Source organism: Mesoplodon mirus, assembly GCF_964341445.2.
Source record: "Mesoplodon mirus genome assembly, chromosome: 8".
In the NCBI taxonomy this organism is placed as follows: Eukaryota; Metazoa; Chordata; class Mammalia; order Artiodactyla; family Ziphiidae; genus Mesoplodon; species Mesoplodon mirus.
Window position 1 is genome coordinate 11,816,451 of NC_138984.1, and position 20,522 is coordinate 11,836,972.

Below are 20,522 nucleotides of genomic sequence, written 5' to 3' on the forward strand. Positions count from 1 at the left end.
GCACAGTCTGATCTCCATCACTGATAACTGATTTGTGTGTTTTTCCTGTTGATTTAGGGACCTCCAGGCCCTCCTGGGAGTCCAGGTTTGAAGGTAGGCGGCCATGAGTAAGATACACAAATGAAGTCCATGTACAATGAGATAAGTGACCACTAATATTTGTCAGAATCATGTCTTCCCTCTTTTTAGAATTCCCGAGCTATTTAATAAATACCCTTCAACAAATTGCTTAACCAGAAGTCTTATTACTTATAATTACTTTTTAATATTCCAAAGCAATTAGTTTCCTTTTTCTTTTCTTTTCCAGGGTAATCCTGGCGTGGGAGTAAAGGGGCAAATGGGAGACCCGGTAAGAACTCCCTTTTGCATGGAGGAGCAGATGTTAAAATGTATGGGCTACCCGGGTCGAGGAGACCGTTCTGATTACCACTTAACTTGTGTTCATTCTCTCGTCACTGTCCAGCTTTATGGCTGAGAGTTTGTCTTTGCTGAATTATTATGACACCATTACCCTTGACTATAAAATGACAGTTCTGACAAAACCTAACAGTAAATTCAATTTAATTTATATAACACACTTCCCCCTAGCCCAAAGACATGGAATATTTCTGATAATATATCCGGGGTAACAATTTGTTTAATTACGGATTTGTTTAGCTTAACTTGCCAAATTTCATCAGAGTCCTAAACTTCACACATAAATAAAAGTATGAAGAACTGTGACCCAAAGCATTGAGCAACACACCATCCACCCCTCACACCCATAGTCCTTTCTGCTGAAACACAAAACTAAGTAAGGATAAACTTTAGAAAAGTGCTTTAAGGTGGCAGCTCATCTGGAAACAATCTGAATGCTTAAGAGTTGGTAAGGGGCTCTTTCAACAACTGTGGGTAAATAGATATTGAACATCTACCCTGTGCCAGGCTAGGATTGGTGCTTGGTTTGGGGATTTAGCGAGACAGATCTGATCTCCGCTCTCATGGAGTTCCAGTGTGGTTGGGAAATTTATGGTACCGCCATTTAACACGCTTGCCAAAAATATACTGGAAGACGTCATGATGTGGGGAAATTCCAGGTTCTAGTACTTACTGGGTTGGCCAAAAAGTGCCTTCGGTTTTAAGTAAAAATAAAAGACACATTTTTCATTTTCACCAAGAACTTTATTGAACAACGTATTCACCCTTTTGTACCACTACCTTCTGCCATTTTTCAGGCAACTTCATCATTCCATCTTCTCAAAACATTTTATCTTTTTGAGCAAAGAACTGTTCCAGGTGCCTTTTTACAGTCTTCCAGGGAATTGAAATTTTTTCCATTAAGAGAATTTTGTAAAGACTGAAATAAATGGAAATCCAAAGGTGCAATGCCTGCTGAATACGACGGGTGAATCAGAACTTCCCGGCCAAGCTGTAACAGTTTTTGCCTGGTCATCAAAGAAACATGCAGTCTTGCATTATCCTGATGGAAGATTATGCATTTTCTGTTGACTAATTCTGGATGCTCTTCGTCGAGTGCCACTTTCAGTTGGTCTAATTGGGAGCAGTACTTGTTGGAATTAACCGTTTGGTTTTCTGGAAGGAGCTCATAATAGTGGACTCCCTTCCAATCCCACCATATACACAACATCACCTTCTCTGGATGAAGACTGGCCTTTGGTGTTGTTGGTGGTGGTTCATTTCGCTTGCCCCATGAGTTCTTCCATTCCACATTGTTGTACGGTATCCACTTTTCATGGCCTCTCACAATTTGTTTTAAAAACAGAACTATTTCATTATGTTTCAGTAGAGAATAGCATGTGGAAATATGGTCAAGAAGGTTTTTTTCGCTTACGTGGAACCCAAACATCAAAGCGATTCACATAACCAAGACTGGTGCAAATGATTTTCGATGCTTGATGTGGATATTTTGAGTATGTCGGCCATCTCCTGCGTGGTATAGTGTTGATTGTTCTCAATTATTGTTTTAATTTGATCGTATCAACTTCAGTTGGTCTACCCGACCATGGAGCATCATCCAGTGAGAAATCTCCAGCACGAAACTTTGCAAACCACTTTTGACACGTTCGATCAGTCACAGCACCTTCTCCATATACTGCACGAATCTTTTTGTGTGTTTCAGTTGCGTTTTTACCTTTTAAAGCATAATATGCCGAAAATGTTACTTTTTTTCTTCCATCTTCAATATTAAAATGGCTACACAAAAGTTCACCAATTTTGATGTCTTTTTTAAATGACGCTGATATGACACCTGTCACATACAATCTAACAAAATTGTCTCGAATGAAGTTAAAGACAACTAAGTGCTACTAGAGCCATCTTATGGAAAAAAATGAACGAACCTTTTGGCCCACCCAATATGATAGGAAAATGGGCAAAAAATAGTGTTGTAAAATATATTAAATGATTTAAAATTTTAATAAAATATAAAAATATAAACTATATTCTACATTTAAATTATGTTTATTATTATATAGTGTTACTTTCATTATAATATATATTTTTTTTATTGGGGTATAGTTGCTTTACAATGTTGTGTTAGTTTCTGCTGTACAGCAAAATGAATCAGCTATAGGTATACATATATTACCTCTTTTTTGGATTTCCTTCCCATTTAGGTCACTGCAGAGCACTGAGTAGAATTCCCCGTGCTATATAGCAGGTTCTCATTAGTTATCTATTTTATACATATTAGTTTATATATGTCAATTCCAAACTCCCAATTCATCCCACCCCCCTTTTCCCCCCTTGGTGTCCATACATTTGTTCTCCACATCTGTGTCTCTATTTCTGCCTTGCAAACAGGTTCATCTGTACCATTTTTCTAGATTCCACATATATGCGTTAATGTATGGTATTTGTTTTTCTCTTTCTGACTTACTTCACTCTGTATGACAGTCTCTAGGTCCATCCACGTCTCTGCAAATGACCCAATATCATTCCTTTTTATGGCTGAGTAATATTCCATTGTGTACATGTACCACATCTTCTTTATCCATTCATCTGTTGATGGGCCTTTAGGTTGCTTCCGTGACCTGCCTATTGTAAATAGTGCTGCAATGAACATTGGGGTGTATGTGTCTTTTTGAATAAGAGTCTTCTATTAGAGTTTCAAATTATGTTTAACACACCATTTAGTCACATATACATGTATGCACACATGCATATTATGCACATATGTGTATATGTAGACATATGTATATGTATACATGTGTGTATACACAGTTATATACCCACACATACATACAAGCACACACACACCACAAAGAACTGTACCAAAGTTTTAATAGAGATTATCTCTGGATGGTAGGATTATGGATCACTTTTATTTTTTCAATTCATTTTTAACAGTAAGTATGTATTATTTATGAAAAACAATAAACATTTAAAATTACATTATGTATTTGCCATGATTTTTATTTTAAATCCATGACATACAGGCTTGTAAGCATTATACCACAATATATGGGTGAAAGTCTTCTTAGTTTCCATTTTTATCTCAAAATAAAGTTAATATGAAATTCTTATTATCTTGATTTTTTTTAAAGGGTGAGGTTGGCCAACAGGGTTCTCCAGGACCCACCCTTCTGGTTCAGCCACCTGATTCTGGTCTCTATAAAGGAGAAAAGGTAATTCTCAATCCATATGTTACCTTGGTAAAGTAGTCCTAGCCAACATTTTCTGAACAAGATCCCGTGCCAGCGAAGAGCTGAGCACCTACATGCAACGCTGCCTTGACCCCAAGGTAAACTTTACAGGTTGATACTATTATTAGCTCCATTATACAGAGTTGAAAAAGTGAGACTTGGAAAGGTTACCAGTGTTCTCAAGTTTACCCAGCTGTTGAGTGGCAGACCTAGCTTGGGCTGCTAAACTGTGACATGTCCTGCAGGATGTAGTCCCCCATTCATGTCTTTGATAGGGTCGCTGAAAATACCACTGGAAATCCAGCTGTCCTTTAGATGTTACATATGGATCTGATGCTTTGATAATTGAAAGGTGACAGATGCATAGAACTGAGCATGTAATAGACTCTTGGCAAATATTAATTCCTTTGTCACCCTCCAGCACTGATGTTACTGATGCCATGCGCACATTCTCTTGTCAGTTTTCAATTACTGGATTCAGTTTCACTACCTTGCTCAAAATGAGCCTCTCCCCTCAGTGGCCGCATTCCCAGCTTGCATCTGCCGCCCTGGTTCCATGGTGGCTCCCCCCACCGCTCTGCTGTCCCACACCGCACAACGCTACACCTCTTACACAGAACTGGCTCCCTGAAGAGTGTCAGGTTCAAAGGTGCGCTTGGATCTTAGTTGCTTATTACCGACAGTTGAAGAGTAATCCCGTATTAAAAAATTAGGAGAATGGCTGTTGAAAGAGGTAATTTCTTAAAGAGATGGAACTCAGTATGTTGAATAAAGCCGGTAAGCCAGATTATATTCATTGTGATTTTTAGGGTATTAAAGGAACGCCTGGGATCATTGGACCTCCCGGACCACCAGGACCCAAGGTAATTTATTTAAAGAACTTAAAAAATTGTATGATGTGCTATCTTAATTTAAAAATTTTTACATGGTTATTATCACTGCTTTAAATGCTGATATGTTACTAGAACTTTTCAATATTTCATCATAATTCTGGAGGAAGACTATTTCCAAAGTAGCTGTTTTCTTTAAGCTGCTGGCAATAATTTTTATTTCTCGTTTTGTTTTTGCATTCATATTGCTGAAATACTGTTGCTTGAACTCCTCTAAAAGTGTCATCTCTTTAAGGGGGAACCCGGTATTGGGACAAAAGGAGAGAAAGGTATTCCTGGGTTTCCAGGACCTCGGGTAAGGATCATTCTTGGCGTCCTTAACTTCAGTGAGTTTGGAGGCATTTCTCTCTCACATTTTTATAAGACTTGATCAATATTTCTGAGAGTTCAAAAGTGGAGATTATCTCTAGGAGGAATGCTATATTTTGGTCAGCAAGAATTGTGTGATAGCTAAGTGCCCCAGAACATCCCTTTCATGGACATTATTTGGATAAAACAGGCAAGCAGAAGATGGGAGAATTGGCAGGAAGTAATGGGATCATGGCATTTTCTTACTGGCTCAGTGTCAGTGTGATAGTAGCTTGGAATTGTTCATTTAAGCCTATTTGATAAAAGAAGGTACTGATCTAGGGGCAGTAGCTAGAAAACAACTATAGCATCAGGCCTCAAACATCTCCACACATGTCACTGATGGGATCCCCATTCATAGAGTCACTATGAAGGCCAGACCTTGGTGAGCATGGGCATTGAGTTTATTTGACTCAAATTTAGTACTTAACGAGACAATATTGACTTCCATAGTAATTTTCATTGCTGATAATGCATAGAGCAACTGTTAATCTCTAGACAAATTATATTGCGATGATTCAAAGATATTTAGCCCAGTTCAAGCATTAAATTCAATAAATTGAAATGGAAGAACAGCAAAAACAACAAAACTGTTCTTAATTTAAAGCACTGTGAAGGACATTAATTTTTTTGAATAAGATTAAAGATCAATTAAAATAGCAAATGTTACAAAGAAATGGAATCTCTTATATTTATTTCCTTTATTCAGCTGCCTTTGCAGACAAGATTAAATACCAACAGAACAATCTCATAAGGTGAAAAATGATTCACTGGGCTGGTTTATGTATTTTGTTTTAATTCTGCTTGTGTTGATTTTTGTGAATTTATTAGGGGGACCCTGGCTCCTATGGATCTCCAGGTTTTCCAGGATTAAAGGTAAATGAACACGATTATAGAGAGGATAAATACATATTCATTAGTAAATGCAATTCAGTATCATTAAAAAGTTGTACCAGGGCCTGTAGACTCACACACAGTAATGAGAAAGGAAACACATTTATTTTATAAGTTACATGATTTCACCGTGGGTACAAAAACTAAAGCACAAAACTGTCTGATGCAACCCCAAAGCAGTGTTAAGATTCTGTACAGGATCTCAGTGAGCATGTGTCATTCAGATTAAATGAGAATGAGATAATTTGTCACCCAATCACATTTTTTAAAAAAGGCATGTTTCATCCCTGATGTTCTGCAATTACCTTCATTGTTTGATCCTCATGAAAACAACACTGTATATGTTATGCATTGTTTTATTTCTTGTAAATTTTGTAGGTAAATATGTGCATAAAAATAAATGCTTTATATATGCTTAAAAAATAAAAATTAAAAAAGGCATGTTTTTGGTTATTTGTAGGGGGAACCAGGAGTGTTTGGAGATCCTGGGCCGTTTGGATTTCTTGGTCCAAAGGTAAAAAAGGGAGCCTATTTGAGTACAGTCTGATAACGTCCTCTATCCCTTATGTTATCTAATTTATTTTTTTTAATATCTCAAAGAATCATTCAAAATTGAGTTCATTTTGCTTAAATTATTTTAATGCATGTGGTAATGATTACATTTTACATTTGAGCAATGATCCTTTTGAAGGTGAATAATAATGAGAGATTCAAAAATTCCCTAGGGATTATACAGTATCATGATTAAAAACGGAACCATGGAGAGTTCCTTGCTTTGAACACCACTGCATTTTTTCTTTCCTTTTTATGTGACCTCACCTTCAGCACTTGTGCAGGACAAGCCATGGTGGCATTAAGGTGACACAATTAAGGGGGACAATATCTGCTGCTAAAATAAAATGTAGGTTCAGATCCTATAGGCAAATAAACTACTTGTTTTAGAGTGCAAGTTAGACATTAATGCTCATAATAGATCTAAGAAAATTCATGGCTTCAGAGGTATCTAGTTGATGCACACGGAAGCATTTTTGGAGTTTGAATTTTTTTTCTTTTGGGAGAACTTTCCCAGTTGGCTGTTAACTTCTGTTTGTAGGTGGGAGGTCTCATACTTTTGTTCCTCTTAGACCACCATGAGCTATTTATTTCTCTTGTCAGCCTGTAGGCTTTGTTTCCTCTATGAATGCCCTCTTGGTGATGCTAATATTTACTTAGTGCCAGGAAACATGAGAAAAAGATTAATATTTCTAAGAAAAGTGAATGAATGAATGATTTCAGGGAGATCCTGGAGACCGCGGGCACCCAGGACCACCAGGGGTTTTGGCAACTCCAGCTCTTCCACTCAAAGGTTTGTGTTCCAATCGATTTCTCTATAAATTATGCTGAAATGGGATTTGTGTATCCCCAAAAGAAGAGTTTGGCCTAGTCCTTCTGAAGTTTACACACTCGGCAGGCTAAATATACGAACTTTTACCATGAATGTATAATTATACTAGTGCAAGTAGAGATGTGCACCTTGGTTTGTCTCTATCAGCCATAAGACACCAAATTTTATTTTAGTGGGTGAACTGCATGCTGGGATTTTTATTATGTTACCTCTCAGAAAGTAGGTTTTTTAATCGCTAGAAATGTGTGAAACCATTTGACTAAGACCTGCCAAGATGCTGCCTCCAGGAAGAAAGCAGCCTAGATTGATGACAAATTCAGGACTACTTCATGTGTCTGCAGAGGAGGGTCTAAGATATTGCACTTGAAACGTGATGAGAAACTGCAAAACAATCTCCTGTTGTACTTTAACAAGGCTCACAAAAAGTGATTGTGCGTGAGCCTTTAAATGTATATATATATGTTTACTATATACATTATGCCATTATTTTTGGCAGGGCCTCCAGGGGATCCAGGGCACCCTGGCCGCTATGGAGAAATGGGGGCTGTTGGACCACCTGGTCCCCCTGGTCCCCCTGGAAGACCAGGGGAAGTCTGTGCAGGTATGGCTTTTACATGCCAGGTTTGCTGCATCCTCTTCCACACCAGGGGATCTCCACTCTAGCTGATATTGAAATCACCTTAGCATTGTTTCAAAAATACTGATGGCTGTGTGTACCCCAGATCAGGAATGTTGGACTCTCTGAGGGATGGATGGACCAAGGCATCTGCTATTATAAGAGTGTCCCCATACTTTTTTATTTTTGGCCTCACTGCGCGGCATGTGGGATCTTATTTCCCTGACCAGGGATCGAACCCATGCCCCCTGCATTGGAAGCATGGAGTCCTAACCACTGGACCACCAGGGAAGTACCCACCACCCACCCCCAACCCCTGCTTAGTTCTAATGCACAGCCAGGGTTAAGAAGCACAGAGCTCAAACCAATTAATCATTTAATTGGAAGAAATCCAGGCTCCTGGACTGCACCTCAGAAATATTCAATCACTATCTCAGGAGTGTGATAAGAAATATGTATGTAAAACAGGCTTCCCACAAGATAACCAGATGCAGTTAAGATGTGGAAACTGCTGCTAGGGTTAGAGTGTGTCTTTAGGTCTTTCCCACTTTCTTGGAAGGCTCTTTCTATGGACATCTACTTATTAAAATTTAGTTCATCCACCTAGGCCCCAACTTAAATCTTCTGCATGAAATGTGGAAATACAAAATTGCAAATTAAAAAATAAAATTTTGATTCGCACTTAGTTAAAAAATAAACAAAAAACAACAGCCCTCTCGCCCACAAAAAAACCCCTGTGGCTCATGGTAATATTTGATGAAAGGCCTGAGAAATAATCCTGTTCACACAAGGACTTTGAACTCCTTCAAGTGCTGTTTTAGCTAATATTCCCAGTGAGATTAAGAATGGAAGTTTAGGGAATATTTGCATTCTGTGAACCCAGGAAGACTGATTAAACATGTGGGGAGAAAAGTCTGGTATAAATGTAATTTTATCCGGTCTGTTTCATGTTATAGTTCCTGAGGAGTTAGAAGTTTCCTGAGATATTCAGCTGTGAACTACAAAGTTCTTGTTTAATGTTTCACGAAGCTAGCTTTCACTTTGTAGGATCTGATGACCACAAAGGCAGTAAATAAAGCTTTGTTTAGTTCATTTACTCTTTCGATATCGCAGCCATGGCTTAATTGACCCAGAACTATATAAATCATACAGAATACTCTGTTGGTCAGGAGGCACTAGACTCTGCTCTTACATTTCTCCTTTCGGGCTTGTTTATAATAAAATACTACCTCCAGCAGATTGAAATCAAAACCAGTGGGAGTAAGTAACACCTGTCTCTAGCAGATTCCAAACCAAGTATAACAGGAAGCTTCTTAATTCCAAAAATCTTTTTTAAAAGAATCCATATTTTGTCTCCAGCCTATAGTAAGAAATAATTTTATATTGTATAGCATTTACATTACATTACACACATATATGCATACATACATATGTATGGTTGAAACACAAATTTCACAAAATAATATCTCTGGGGTATCTGATGCACTCTATTTTCTATTCCATTCTTTTCTTTTGAAAAAAAAAAGTTTTTAATGCTGGCCAGAACTGAATTGATTTCATGTCCTATCAGTTGGTGGTTGAGGCTGCGATATGCCATACACTGTAACCCATTCTGCCTGTTGGAAGCTGGTTGAGCATTCTCCCTGGCAGTGGGACAAGATAGCAGGCATCATCTGGGACCATCCAGTGACTGATTGTGGAGATTCTGAGTCAGGTCTTAGGACTGTTATGAAGACAAGATGGTAGCCAAGTCCACAGGAGTACATGTTCATTTTGTTTTAAACATACCGTTGTATGTAGCCTTTATTATACATATTTTATTTTATAGTCATCTATAGTATTTACCATGAGATGAGTTGGGTTTTGGAGTCAGACACCTGTGATTGAATCCCAGCCTTCCCAATCAGTATAGTGTAGTGAAATAGTTATGTGTTTACACAATGGACTAAAAACATTCCAGGTTCTAGTACTTACAAGCTGTGTGCTCTTGGGCATTTATTAAACTTCTCTGTGCCTGAGTTTTCCTGTCTGCAAAATGGAGTTCTTGTTACAGTTGAAAGAAATAATATGCATACAGTTCTTAGAGTACAACTGGGGATATAGTAAAAACTCACTGTGTTAGCTATGATTATTAGTATTCATATTTGGCCTAAATTTTCTGTGCCTTATCTATAAGGTACGAACTTTTCAAGGTTGTTGAAGGAGTAAAGATAATGTTTGAAAATACACGTAAAGGCCCAGCACATATGCACCCAATAACGAAAGCTATCAATTTAACTTGCATGCTACATTACTGATGACGGACAGGGTTTCAATTGTCTATTGCTGAACACATAACCCCAAACCTAGTGGTTTAAGACAGCAACATTCAGTATATTCCCCTTCACTCTTTCTGTGGTTCAAGAATTCAGGAAGGGCTGAGCTGAGCGATCCTGGAGCAGGGATTTTCATCTGGTTGCAGCCATAGTGGCTGGAACTGAAACATGAGGAATGGCCAGGCATCTCTCTCCTTCATTTCTCATATAGTCTCAAGTCTCTCTGTGTGACTCTGTACTTAATTTAGGCTTCCTTACAGCATGGTGGCTTCCGAGCCGTGATGTTGCTTCCGTGGTGCCTCAGGACTCCAGTCCGAGCATTTCGCTCACAAGGAAGAAGCTGAACCTTCTTTAATAATCTGGCCTCAGAAACCATATCGTGTCACTCCCGCCATACTTCAGTAGTCCGAACAACCACAAAAGACTGGTACATTGAAGGGACAGGGAACATTCCACCTCTTGCTAGGGGAGCGTGAAGAGGGACTAGAGCTACCGTGGCGCCATCTTTGATAATGTCAGTCTTCCACAGAGAGATCCTGGAGTCAGGCATGCTTAGGAAGAAGCAGCTAGGAGTAATGGTCATTCTCACACCAAGGCTTCCAGCTGTCTTTGAGCCAAAGCCACCAGCGAGGGGGAAGTAGCATGTCAAGGGGAAGCAGGATTTAGCTGCTGCTGCATTACTTTGACCTCCTCTAAACACACTGAACATCCAGTCGTTCACTGAGAACATGCCAGATATTGCAGTAAGCTCCTTATGTGGATTATTTTATTTAATCTTCATTACAAGCCTCTGAGGAAGATACAGAGGATTAAATAAGTTAAATAACCTACTTAAGTACCTGTGGCTGGAGAGGGAGAGGCCAGGTTCAAATCCAGCACCTCTTTGCTTTTTCACAAACCTAAGTGGTTATAGTGTTTTACATCTACATAGATAATTATGTGAGTCCCATTTTTTTTTGGCTGTGCTAATTAATTTTGGGGTAAAAGATTAGAAGACTGTCTCCACGTAAGCATATCTCAAGCATATCCAAATATTACATTTTAGTATCTAAAAGGCAACACCAGTTTTCTCATTAAATTCTACTAGTCAATGATAATTATAAAAACAAACAGCTTAAAATTATATGCCAGGTACCTATCTACATGATTTAATGTATTACCTTATTTAGTTTTTTCTACTTTTTTAAATTTTTTATTGAACTTTAGTTGATGTACAGTATTATGTGTTACAGGTGTACAATATAGTGATTCACAATTTTTAAAGGTTATGCTCCATTTATAGTTATTATAAAATATTGGCTATACTCCACATGTTTTACAGTATGTCCTTATAGCTTATTTCATATGTGATAGTTTGTACCTCTTAATCTCCTACCCTTATTTTGCCCCTCCCCCTTCTCTCTCCCCACTAGTAACCACTAGTTTGTTCTCTATATCTGTGAATGTGCTTCTTTTTTGTTATTTTCACTAGTTGTTGTATCTTTAAAATTCCACATGTAAGTGATATCATACAGTATTTGTCTTTCTGTGAGTCCATATTTTAATTCACTATATGTGCTAATGTGTTTATTCAGGTTATTTTTTATCAAGTTATCAAAGTGGAAATTTTTAAAAATATTTTTAATTAAACAATATATATTTCTTTTCCAATAATCCTAAAGAATAGACAAAAAGGTAAGAAAATCTGATTCCCTAAACCTTTATTACCACTTGTGTGCTTGTTTCAAAAGAGGTGAGGCATAGTTATTTTTTAACTACATTTTTTTTCCTTAAAAAAATTCCACAGCCTAAGAAGAATGTACTGATTTTGATTTCTTCTACAGAAAAATGTAATATGAGAGTATGTGTGGTTTTCATTCTTGATTTCTCTTGGAGGCATGATGGGACCCCCTGGGCCACGAGGGTTTTCTGGTCATCCAGGATTTCCAGGGGCAGCTGGTATTCCTGGGAGAGCTGATTCTGCTCCAGGAAAACCAGGCAACCAGGGACCACCTGGGTTGCCTGGAGTGCCAGGGGTGCCGGGACCTCCAGGATCAGATGGTAAAGTGCTCTTCATTCACATTCACTAGCATTTATGTTGCATTTGATATTTGCAGTATCATTCAGAAAATGTGACTTTGCAAATTTTAAAAAAGTTATCTAATATTTCATAAGCCAAGTTAGTAGTAGTAATAATACAAAAAAGTAAACTGATGTTGGACTACCACATCACTTAAATTATGTGAAAATATTTGGATGGGAATTTAAGTATGTTGATAGAATGTTGTAAATTAACACAATTTTTATTTTTTAAATGTAGTTGTCATTTTTATAGAGTTATGTATGGACCTGGCTTGAGTCAAACAGCTCTACAAAGCCTTTTGTGAAAAAACTGCCATCCCAGGCAACCCCTTCTCCTATTTTCTCCTCCCCAGGGGCAATATTTTCCCCACAATTAGCTGGATCTCTTGGTATTTGCCTCTGTATTGCCATTCAACATACTTGTGTTGCTATTTCTTAATTTTTCAGTTTGCGCATTATCTATTGACTTTCCTCTGTAGCAGGTGAATTCACCTCTTTCCCCACTCACCACACATGTGCCATTTTCCACTCCTACAACCTATCAATATAGTTATCATCATAATTTTAGTTAAATAAATATACAGTGTTTACACAGAAGGGTTATATAAATGCTATTCACCAGTTTAGCCATATAATAATATATGATACTACTTTCCTAGCATAACAGTTTGGAAATAATTGTCATATCTTTGTGTGTTTGCTTGGTTTTCAATATACTTATTGCTAGTTCAACCTCAAACCGTCTGGAATTGTATACATCTCTTAATCATACATTTTAACTCATTACTAGTATTATCTCTGAATAAATCTCATCTGGAACTTTTTGACCTGTTTAAATTAGGTCAGGTTGCAATTTTAGAAGCTGATGCTGTGACACTGCCTGGAGATCTTCCTTCACCGTTATCCTAGGAAGTCTCTGTCTCTATCTCTCTGTCTGTCTCTGTCTCTCTGGGTCCCTTTGTTTCCACAACTCACATATTTCTTCTAATGGTTTACTCATTATACTCATTATACTTTGTGAGAAAATGTATATATTTGGGGAATCTTCACTGTTTGAAATACCTTTATTCTACTGTGGAATTTGATTGATAGTTTGGTTGAATATAAAATTCTAGATTGGAATAATTTTTCCTCCAGGTTTTTGAAGGCATTTTCCATTGCTTTTTAGTGTTGTTACTGAGAAGTCCGGTAACCTTTAGATACTTGATTCTTTGTTTAAAACCCCTTTTCTTATTGAAAGATTATAGGAATTCTCCTTTGTTTTCCTTAAATTTCACTGTGATTTACCTCAGTGTGGGTGCATTTGTAGGCACTAGGAGCAATTTAACACAAATCCTTCATTTCTGGAAAAATTTCTTGAAGTATTTCTTTTTTTTAATGTATTTATTCTATTTATTTATTTTGGGCTGCGTTGGGTCTTCGTTGCTGCATGCGGACTTTCTCTAGTTGCAGTGAGCGGGGGCTATTTCTCTAGTTGCAGTGAGCGGGGGCTACTCTTCATTGCAGTGCACGGGCTTCTCATTGAGGTGGCTTCTCTTGTTTTGGATCACGGGCTCTAGGCATGTGGGCTTCAGTAGTTGTGGCACATGGGCTCAGTAGTTGTGCCTCGTGGGCTCAGTAGTTGTGGCTCATGGACTCTAGAGCTCAGGCTCAGTAGTTGTGGTGCACAAGCTTAGTTGCTCCACAGCATGTGGGATCTTCCCAGACCAGGGCTCGAACCCGTGTCCCCCGCATTGGCAGGCGGATTCTTAACCACTGCGCCACCAAGGAAGCCCTTGAAGTATTTCTTTGAAGATACTTTGTCCTTCTTTTTTTCCCTCTGTTTTCTGTTTCTGGACTCAATATATTTGTCTGTTAGAGAATCAATCCTACATGTCTGTTTTTCAAATCTTCACTCTATTATTCTTCACCTTTTTATTTTTCTGTAACACTTTCTGGTAGACTTCCTCAACTCCATCTTCCAAGTCTGCTCCTGAATTTTTAAATTTCTGCTTTCATAACCATTTTTTAAAAAATTTCTGAGGATTTTGTTGTTGCTGTTGTTTTCTCTCTCTCTCTCTCTCTCTCTCTCTCTCTCTCTCTCTTTGTTGTTGTTCCCTTTTAATGTTTCTTTTTGCAGCAGCCTGTTTCTGTTTTGGGAATGAAATGCCTTCCCTTGTCTGCTTTCTAAACTATATAGTTTATTTTAAAGATTTCTTCTTACTTCATGTCTGTTTCCTCCAGTTTTGAGGGGGTTTGTTTTTTCCTGCTGCAGTTTTTGAGAAGGTGTTCTTACTATTTAGCTGCTTCTTTGACCAATCATCCTGTTTGGGGTCTCACTGTCATTCTACTTCAGAGGTACCAATTCTTGAACTTTGGAAGATATTTCCTAGGTAAATTGTGTTCTTTTTCTGCTTTCCCCACAGCCTGCTTGGAATTCAGCTTTTTAAGGTCTGCTAAATCTTTTCACTTTTTTTTTTTTTTGCTTTTGTTTCTCTTCTTCTTTGTCTTGAAAGATTAAACCTTTTTATAATATTCTTTTACTGTCTGTTATCTTACTGATATTTGGGGAGACAAGGAACTTATTGTTTGCATTTTATGTAACATTTTTAATCAGATGTCTCTGAATTTTTGCTTTTACAAACCCTGCTTTATGCTTTCTTTATTAGGTAATTATTGATAATTAAGGGGAAAATATATTTGCCATATACTTACTTTTAGCTTTTTTTTAATTTGTTTTGTTTTGGTATATTTGTTTGTTTTATTATCCACTACTTTGCTCTGAAATCCATTAAATTAGGGCTGAGATTAGGGATAGGGTTATCAATGGTTATGGTAGCAGAAGCTTGCTGTGACAATTGTATGGTCTATTTGTATACATATTCTTATAGCAGAGAGAAAGAATCATAAGAAAGGAATGGAAGAAAGAATGGTGTTGAGGGGATGGTGTGAATGTGAACACACCAAGCTCTACTTGTTCTATATCAGATCTATATCAGATGTTCTATATCAGATGTTCACAAAAATTGTGTGATTCTCTCTGCCCACCCCCTTTCCCACTGGAAAGTTGTATATTGTAGTGCTGGGCCTCGTGGACCACAAGGAATAAAAGGCAAAGTGGGTCCTCCAGGAAGAAGAGGCTCAAAAGGAGAAAAAGGCAAGTATGCATCAAAGTAGAATTTCTAGAAAACAACATATGGAGGATCGGGAGGCATTATGAAATGTACAATGTGGATTTCATTTAGATTTTTCACTCACCTTAGTTACCCCTGTGAGTACTTAACTCACCGTGTGCTTGTGATGTGATTAGAACTTACCAAAAAGTCAAATCTATATCTTACAGCATAAAGGAGACACTTACCTGCCATGAAATTTGCCTCAAAGTGATGACTTTTTCCACAGGATCCTCTCAATTCCTTGAAAAAAAAAACAGAGATAGGACAGTATTGATCTTTAATTTTGGTTTCTCTCTGTGGGTCCCATCTTTCCCAGACTCATCAAATACCTATAGCTCTATGTTTCTACACCCTAAATTGTTTGGTGCCTTTTTGACCAACTGAGTCAGGTGGGTATGAGAGCTGAGGAGTTTGACCATCCTAAAGGCATTTTTTAAACTAAAGGTCCTGATGATTAGAAAATGCACTGTAGTGAATTGTTAGCTGGAACATGCAATACAATCAATAATCCCTCTTAACATATGACTTGGACTCTTTAAATGCCCAGAGGTTATGCTCTAACCAGTTTTGTTGTTGTTGTTTTTTCAGCAAGAACCAAATCAAGAGCCTTTTTTTTAAATTAGGAACCAAATAAGAGACTTCTTAACTTTTAAAAATAAGAAACTTTCTTATTTTCAAAGTTTCTTCCATAGAATCAGACATCAGCTTTTCGCCTAGATTTTGTCAGTTTGTGTTTATTAAGACAGAACACCCCATTTGTCTGGAAATGATATGTCCACCCACATAGACCATAGCTACCCCCAGGTCATGCCCCGTGCTCTGCACATCACATGTTATCAGTTGTCTGTGATAAGAATTGTGCACATCAGACCCTTTTTGTTCTTATTCGCCCTATTGGTTTTGTATAGTAAAGACTTTATTGGGATTTCGTTCAGGAAATTTGACAAAGCTGCCTTTTATCCTCTGTCTAGGAAGCACAGGGCTCTGTGCCTGCCAGCCTGGTCCCTCAGGCCCACCCGGCCCTCCAGGACTTCCTGGGAGGCAAGGGAGTAAAGGAGACTTGGGACTCCCTGGGCGGCTTGGAGAAAAAGGTTACCCAGGCCTTCCTGGTGCCAGAGGATCTCCAGGGCCACCCGTGAGTAACTCTCTCCAGTATCAATCTTTCTAGTTAAAAGAGACTGATAGAGATAGAATTCACTTGTACCTCTCTCCAATTTATAGTGATATATATATTGTATGTTTTGAATCTGTAAGTATATTCATGACAAAAAATCATCTCTATCCTTTCATTCATCATTCATTCATTTGTTCAGTCAACTAATATTTATTGAGCACCTACTATGTTCCAGGTACTATTCCAGGTGCTGGGCATACAGCAGGGACCAGAACACTATCTCTGCCCTCTGGGGGCCTCTACTTTTTTGGGAGGACATACACCATATAACAGATAGATGGGTGAATATAGAGTATGGCCGATGGCAATAAAGGCCATCACCATCTGGTGTGGCTTGCGTGGAGAGAGTGAGGGACTGAGCAGACCTGAAGTCAAATGGCTGGAGGTTAGGAGGGGTTGGAGAGCATGAATCGTTGTAGGTGGGTTGGCTTCGAGCTTGTACTCTGGATGACATGGAGCAGCCAGTGGAGAGTTTTAAGGAGAGAGGAGTCTGACAGTAGTTTTAATTGGATCACTCAGGAAGCTTTGCTAAGAACAGACCAGAGGAGACAAGGGAAGGAGTAGGGAGATTTAGCTGGGCTATTGCTGCAGGAATCCTGGTGAAATATGATGGCGGACAGGTGTACCTATTACTGTTGGGTGTGACGGGAAGTGGTCAGATTCTGGGCATATTTTGACCATAGAGCCAGCAGACTGGCTGTGAGGCTGGATGTGGGATATGAAAAGCAGAGAAATAAAGGATGGAGCCAAGATGGGCAGACAATGTGAGGAGCCGGCGTGGGGGGTAGGAAAGGAAGCAGCACTGTTGGGGACATCTTAAGTTTGGGGTGCCGATTAGACAAGCAGGTGGAGGTCTCAAGTAGGCTGTGCGATGATATTCAAGTGAGGGATCCAGATGAGAGATCGGGTGGAGCTGTAGATACTGGCTTTGTCAGAGTTTATGTGATATTTCGTGCCAGAGGATGCATGAGTTCTCGCGGCGACTTCTATTTGCTGACCATTCCAAGGGACTCAGGCTGAGGCAGAGCGGTCCCTCAGAATAAAATCACGGCCCCCGGGGCCCTCCCCTGGAGGCTGGAGACAGCCCTTATTACAGGGGTTTAATCCTGGGGTGTCCAGGAGCCTAACCGTCAGCCCCTGTGCACTCTTTTCCATTTTCCCCAGGAAATCTCATGAAAGTAAGGTTCCAGTCTGAGAGCCTTAAGTGAGGGTGATGGTTAAGCTCTTCCTGCACCAACCTTGTCAACTCAACGAGAAGTTAGGTCCTTAATATGTGTATGTTGAATAAGCATAATTGTAATTATCAATATTAAGTAGGCTGCATTTTATTGTCTGCTTCTTTAATTCAACTTTTTATAGTCAATTCTTAATTTTTTAAAACGATCTTTTTTAAAATTTATTTTTGGCTGTGTTGGGTCTTCATTGCTGTGCACGGGGCTTCTCTAGTTGTGGCGATCAGGGGCTACTCTTCGTTGCGGTGCATGGGCTTCTCGTTGTGGTGGCATCTCTTGTTGTGGAGCATGGGCTCTAAGCATGTGGGCTTCAGTAGATGCAGCACGCAGGCTCAGTAGTTGTGGCTCACGGGCTCTAGAGCACAGGCTCAGCAGTTGTGGCACACAGGCTTAGTTGCTCTGCGGCATGTGGGATCTTCCCAGACCAGGGCTCAAACCTGTGTCCCCTGCATTGGCAGGCGGATTCTTAACCACTGCACCACCAGGGAAGTCCCATAGTTATTTTTTTATGTTGTTACTTAATCTTCTTTTTTTTTTTTTTTTTTTTTTTTTCGCGGTATGCGGGCCTCTCACTGCTGTGGCCTCTCCCGTTGCGGAGCACAGGCTCCGGATGCGCAGGCCCAGCGGCCATGGCTCACGGGCCCAGCCGCTCCGCGGCATGTGGGATCCTCCCAGACCGGGGCACGAACCCGCATCCCCTGCATCGGCAGGCGGACTCTCAACCACTGCGCCACCAGGGAGGCCCCTTAATCTTCTTAATGAAGGTTTTATTGACTCTAAAATATTTTTCTTCCTTCACATTGAGTCGCTTCTCAGAGCTAACATCTTGGAGTGCGGATTACTAGTTCAGCCAGGGTTATCCTGGCGGAGGTTTATGTAATTCAGTTGCTCCAGGGCTTACCTCGTAATTAAAAAAAAATTATTTTAAATTAAAGTGTAGTTGATTTACAATGTTGCATTAAACTGGCTGTATTTCTGATGTCTCTGTTCTGTGTATGATTCTGTCCATATGACTTCTCTGTACTAAATTCATCTCACTGTGATCACAGTTAGGGACCAAGTTCATACCATGGGGCACAGGAAAGGACAGGAGGGAGGGAGGGATGGACAGAAAGAGGGAGCTTGAAGGACCCACAGACAAGCATTCTTGGGTGCTCTCACTCCGCCGTACATCTCTCTCTCCTCTGCTGGTCCCTGGCTCTAGAAGCCACAGATTTGTGGGAAAGTAGAAAGCAGAAAAGTAGGTTTAAGTTCTTTGCAATTCTTTTCTGTGGTTGGACCAAAACCTTGTATTCATTGCTTTATTAGCCTGAGAGCAGTTCCCAGGATGGGGGTTTGCCACCATGGTGCTCTATTGGAAGGCATAGGGCTTAGGAGCACATGGACCAAGCTTCAAATCCCAACTCTGACATTGTCACCAATGTGGTGTTCCTCTAAGATGGATACAACACCTGTCCTACAAGTTTGTTGGTAAGAATTCAATTCAACAGTATATTCTGAGAGCTACAAGGTACACACCAGTGAACCACATGACCAGCGTCGCTGCCCCTGAGGAGTTGCAGCGCAAACCAAAGGTCACAACCTGCCATGGACTAAATCTGAACCTCCAGCATGTTTCATTCTGTCCTCACAGTGTTCGTTTTTATACTATTAATATGTTTATGGCTGCCCTTGAGAAATTGGAAGCTCATTAGCACAGGCCACTGGATCCCCACCACTGCTGGAAGGTGAGGAGGTCTGGGGGCTCGAGTCTCCACCGTGCCCTCTCGCCTGCTTTTTGGAAGAGCATGGCCCCCCATTGGGCATCTACGGTTGAAGTCCTTGATCTAGACTGTGTATAAAATAACTAGTACATGCCCGGCAGAGAGGACTTCTTGTGGCTGCTGTGATTTTGTTGTTGTGTTTTTTTCTTTCACCTCTTTATTAGAGTATAATTGCTTGACAATGCTGTGTTAGTTTCTGCTGTATAACAAAGTGAATCAGCTATATGTATATGTATATCCCCATATCTCCTCCCTCTTGCATCTCCCTCTCACCCTCCTTATCCCACCCCTCTAGCTGGACACAAAGCACCAAGCCGATCTCCCTGTGCTATGTGGCTGCTTCCCACTAGCTATCTATTTTACATTTGGTAGTATATATATGTCCATGCCACTCGCTCACTTTGTCCCAGCTTACCCTTCCCCCTCCCCATATCCTCAAGTCCATTATCTACCTCTGCCTTTTTATTCCTGTCCTCCCCCTAGGTTCTTCAGAAACTTTTTTTTTTTTAGATTCGATATATATGTGTTAGCATATGGTATTTGTTTTTCTCTTTCTGACTTACTTCACTCTGTATGACAGTCTCTAGGTCCATCCACCTAACTACAAATAACTCAGTTTGGTTTCTTTTTATGGATGAGTAATATTCCATCGTATATATGTGCCACATCTTCTTTATCCATTCATCTTTTGATGGACACTTAGACTGCTTTCATGTCTTGGCTATTGTAAATAGAATTGCAGTGAACATTGTGGTACATGACTCTTTTTGAATTATGGTTTTCTCAGGGTATATGCCCAGTAGTGCGATGGCTGGGTCATATGGTAGTTTTATTTGTAGTTTTTTAAGGAACCTCCATACTGTTCTCCATAATGGCTGTATCAATTTACATATCCACCAACAGTGCAAGAGTGTTCCCTTTTCTACACACCCTCTCCAGCATTTATTGCTTGTAGATTTTTTGATGATGGCCATTCTGACTGGTGTGAGGTGATACCTCATTGTAGTTTTGATTTGCCTTTCTCTAATGATTAGTGATGTTGAGCA

The 20,522-nt window shown here is 39.5% G+C and overlaps 1 protein-coding gene across 2 annotated transcripts in view; it reads left to right on the forward strand.

Moving 5' to 3' along the window:
* Window positions 1-20,522, forward strand: part of COL4A4 (collagen type IV alpha 4 chain) — a 130,696-nt gene that overhangs the window by 42,536 nt on the left and 67,638 nt on the right. For both annotated transcript variants that reach the window (XR_014294856.1, XM_082630478.1), the window contains exons 11-22: window positions 58-93; window positions 308-349; window positions 3,546-3,626; window positions 4,454-4,507; window positions 4,770-4,829; window positions 5,714-5,758; window positions 6,237-6,290; window positions 7,052-7,121; window positions 7,657-7,761; window positions 11,967-12,131; window positions 15,199-15,292; window positions 16,283-16,442. Coding sequence is in view for 1 of the 2 variants with exons in the window: in XM_082630478.1 (XP_082486604.1) it covers window positions 58-93; window positions 308-349; window positions 3,546-3,626; window positions 4,454-4,507; window positions 4,770-4,829; window positions 5,714-5,758; window positions 6,237-6,290; window positions 7,052-7,121; window positions 7,657-7,761; window positions 11,967-12,131; window positions 15,199-15,292; window positions 16,283-16,442 (966 nt within the window). In the remaining variant the exon portion in view is untranslated. The remainder of the gene's footprint in view (window positions 1-57; window positions 94-307; window positions 350-3,545; window positions 3,627-4,453; window positions 4,508-4,769; window positions 4,830-5,713; window positions 5,759-6,236; window positions 6,291-7,051; window positions 7,122-7,656; window positions 7,762-11,966; window positions 12,132-15,198; window positions 15,293-16,282; window positions 16,443-20,522) is intronic.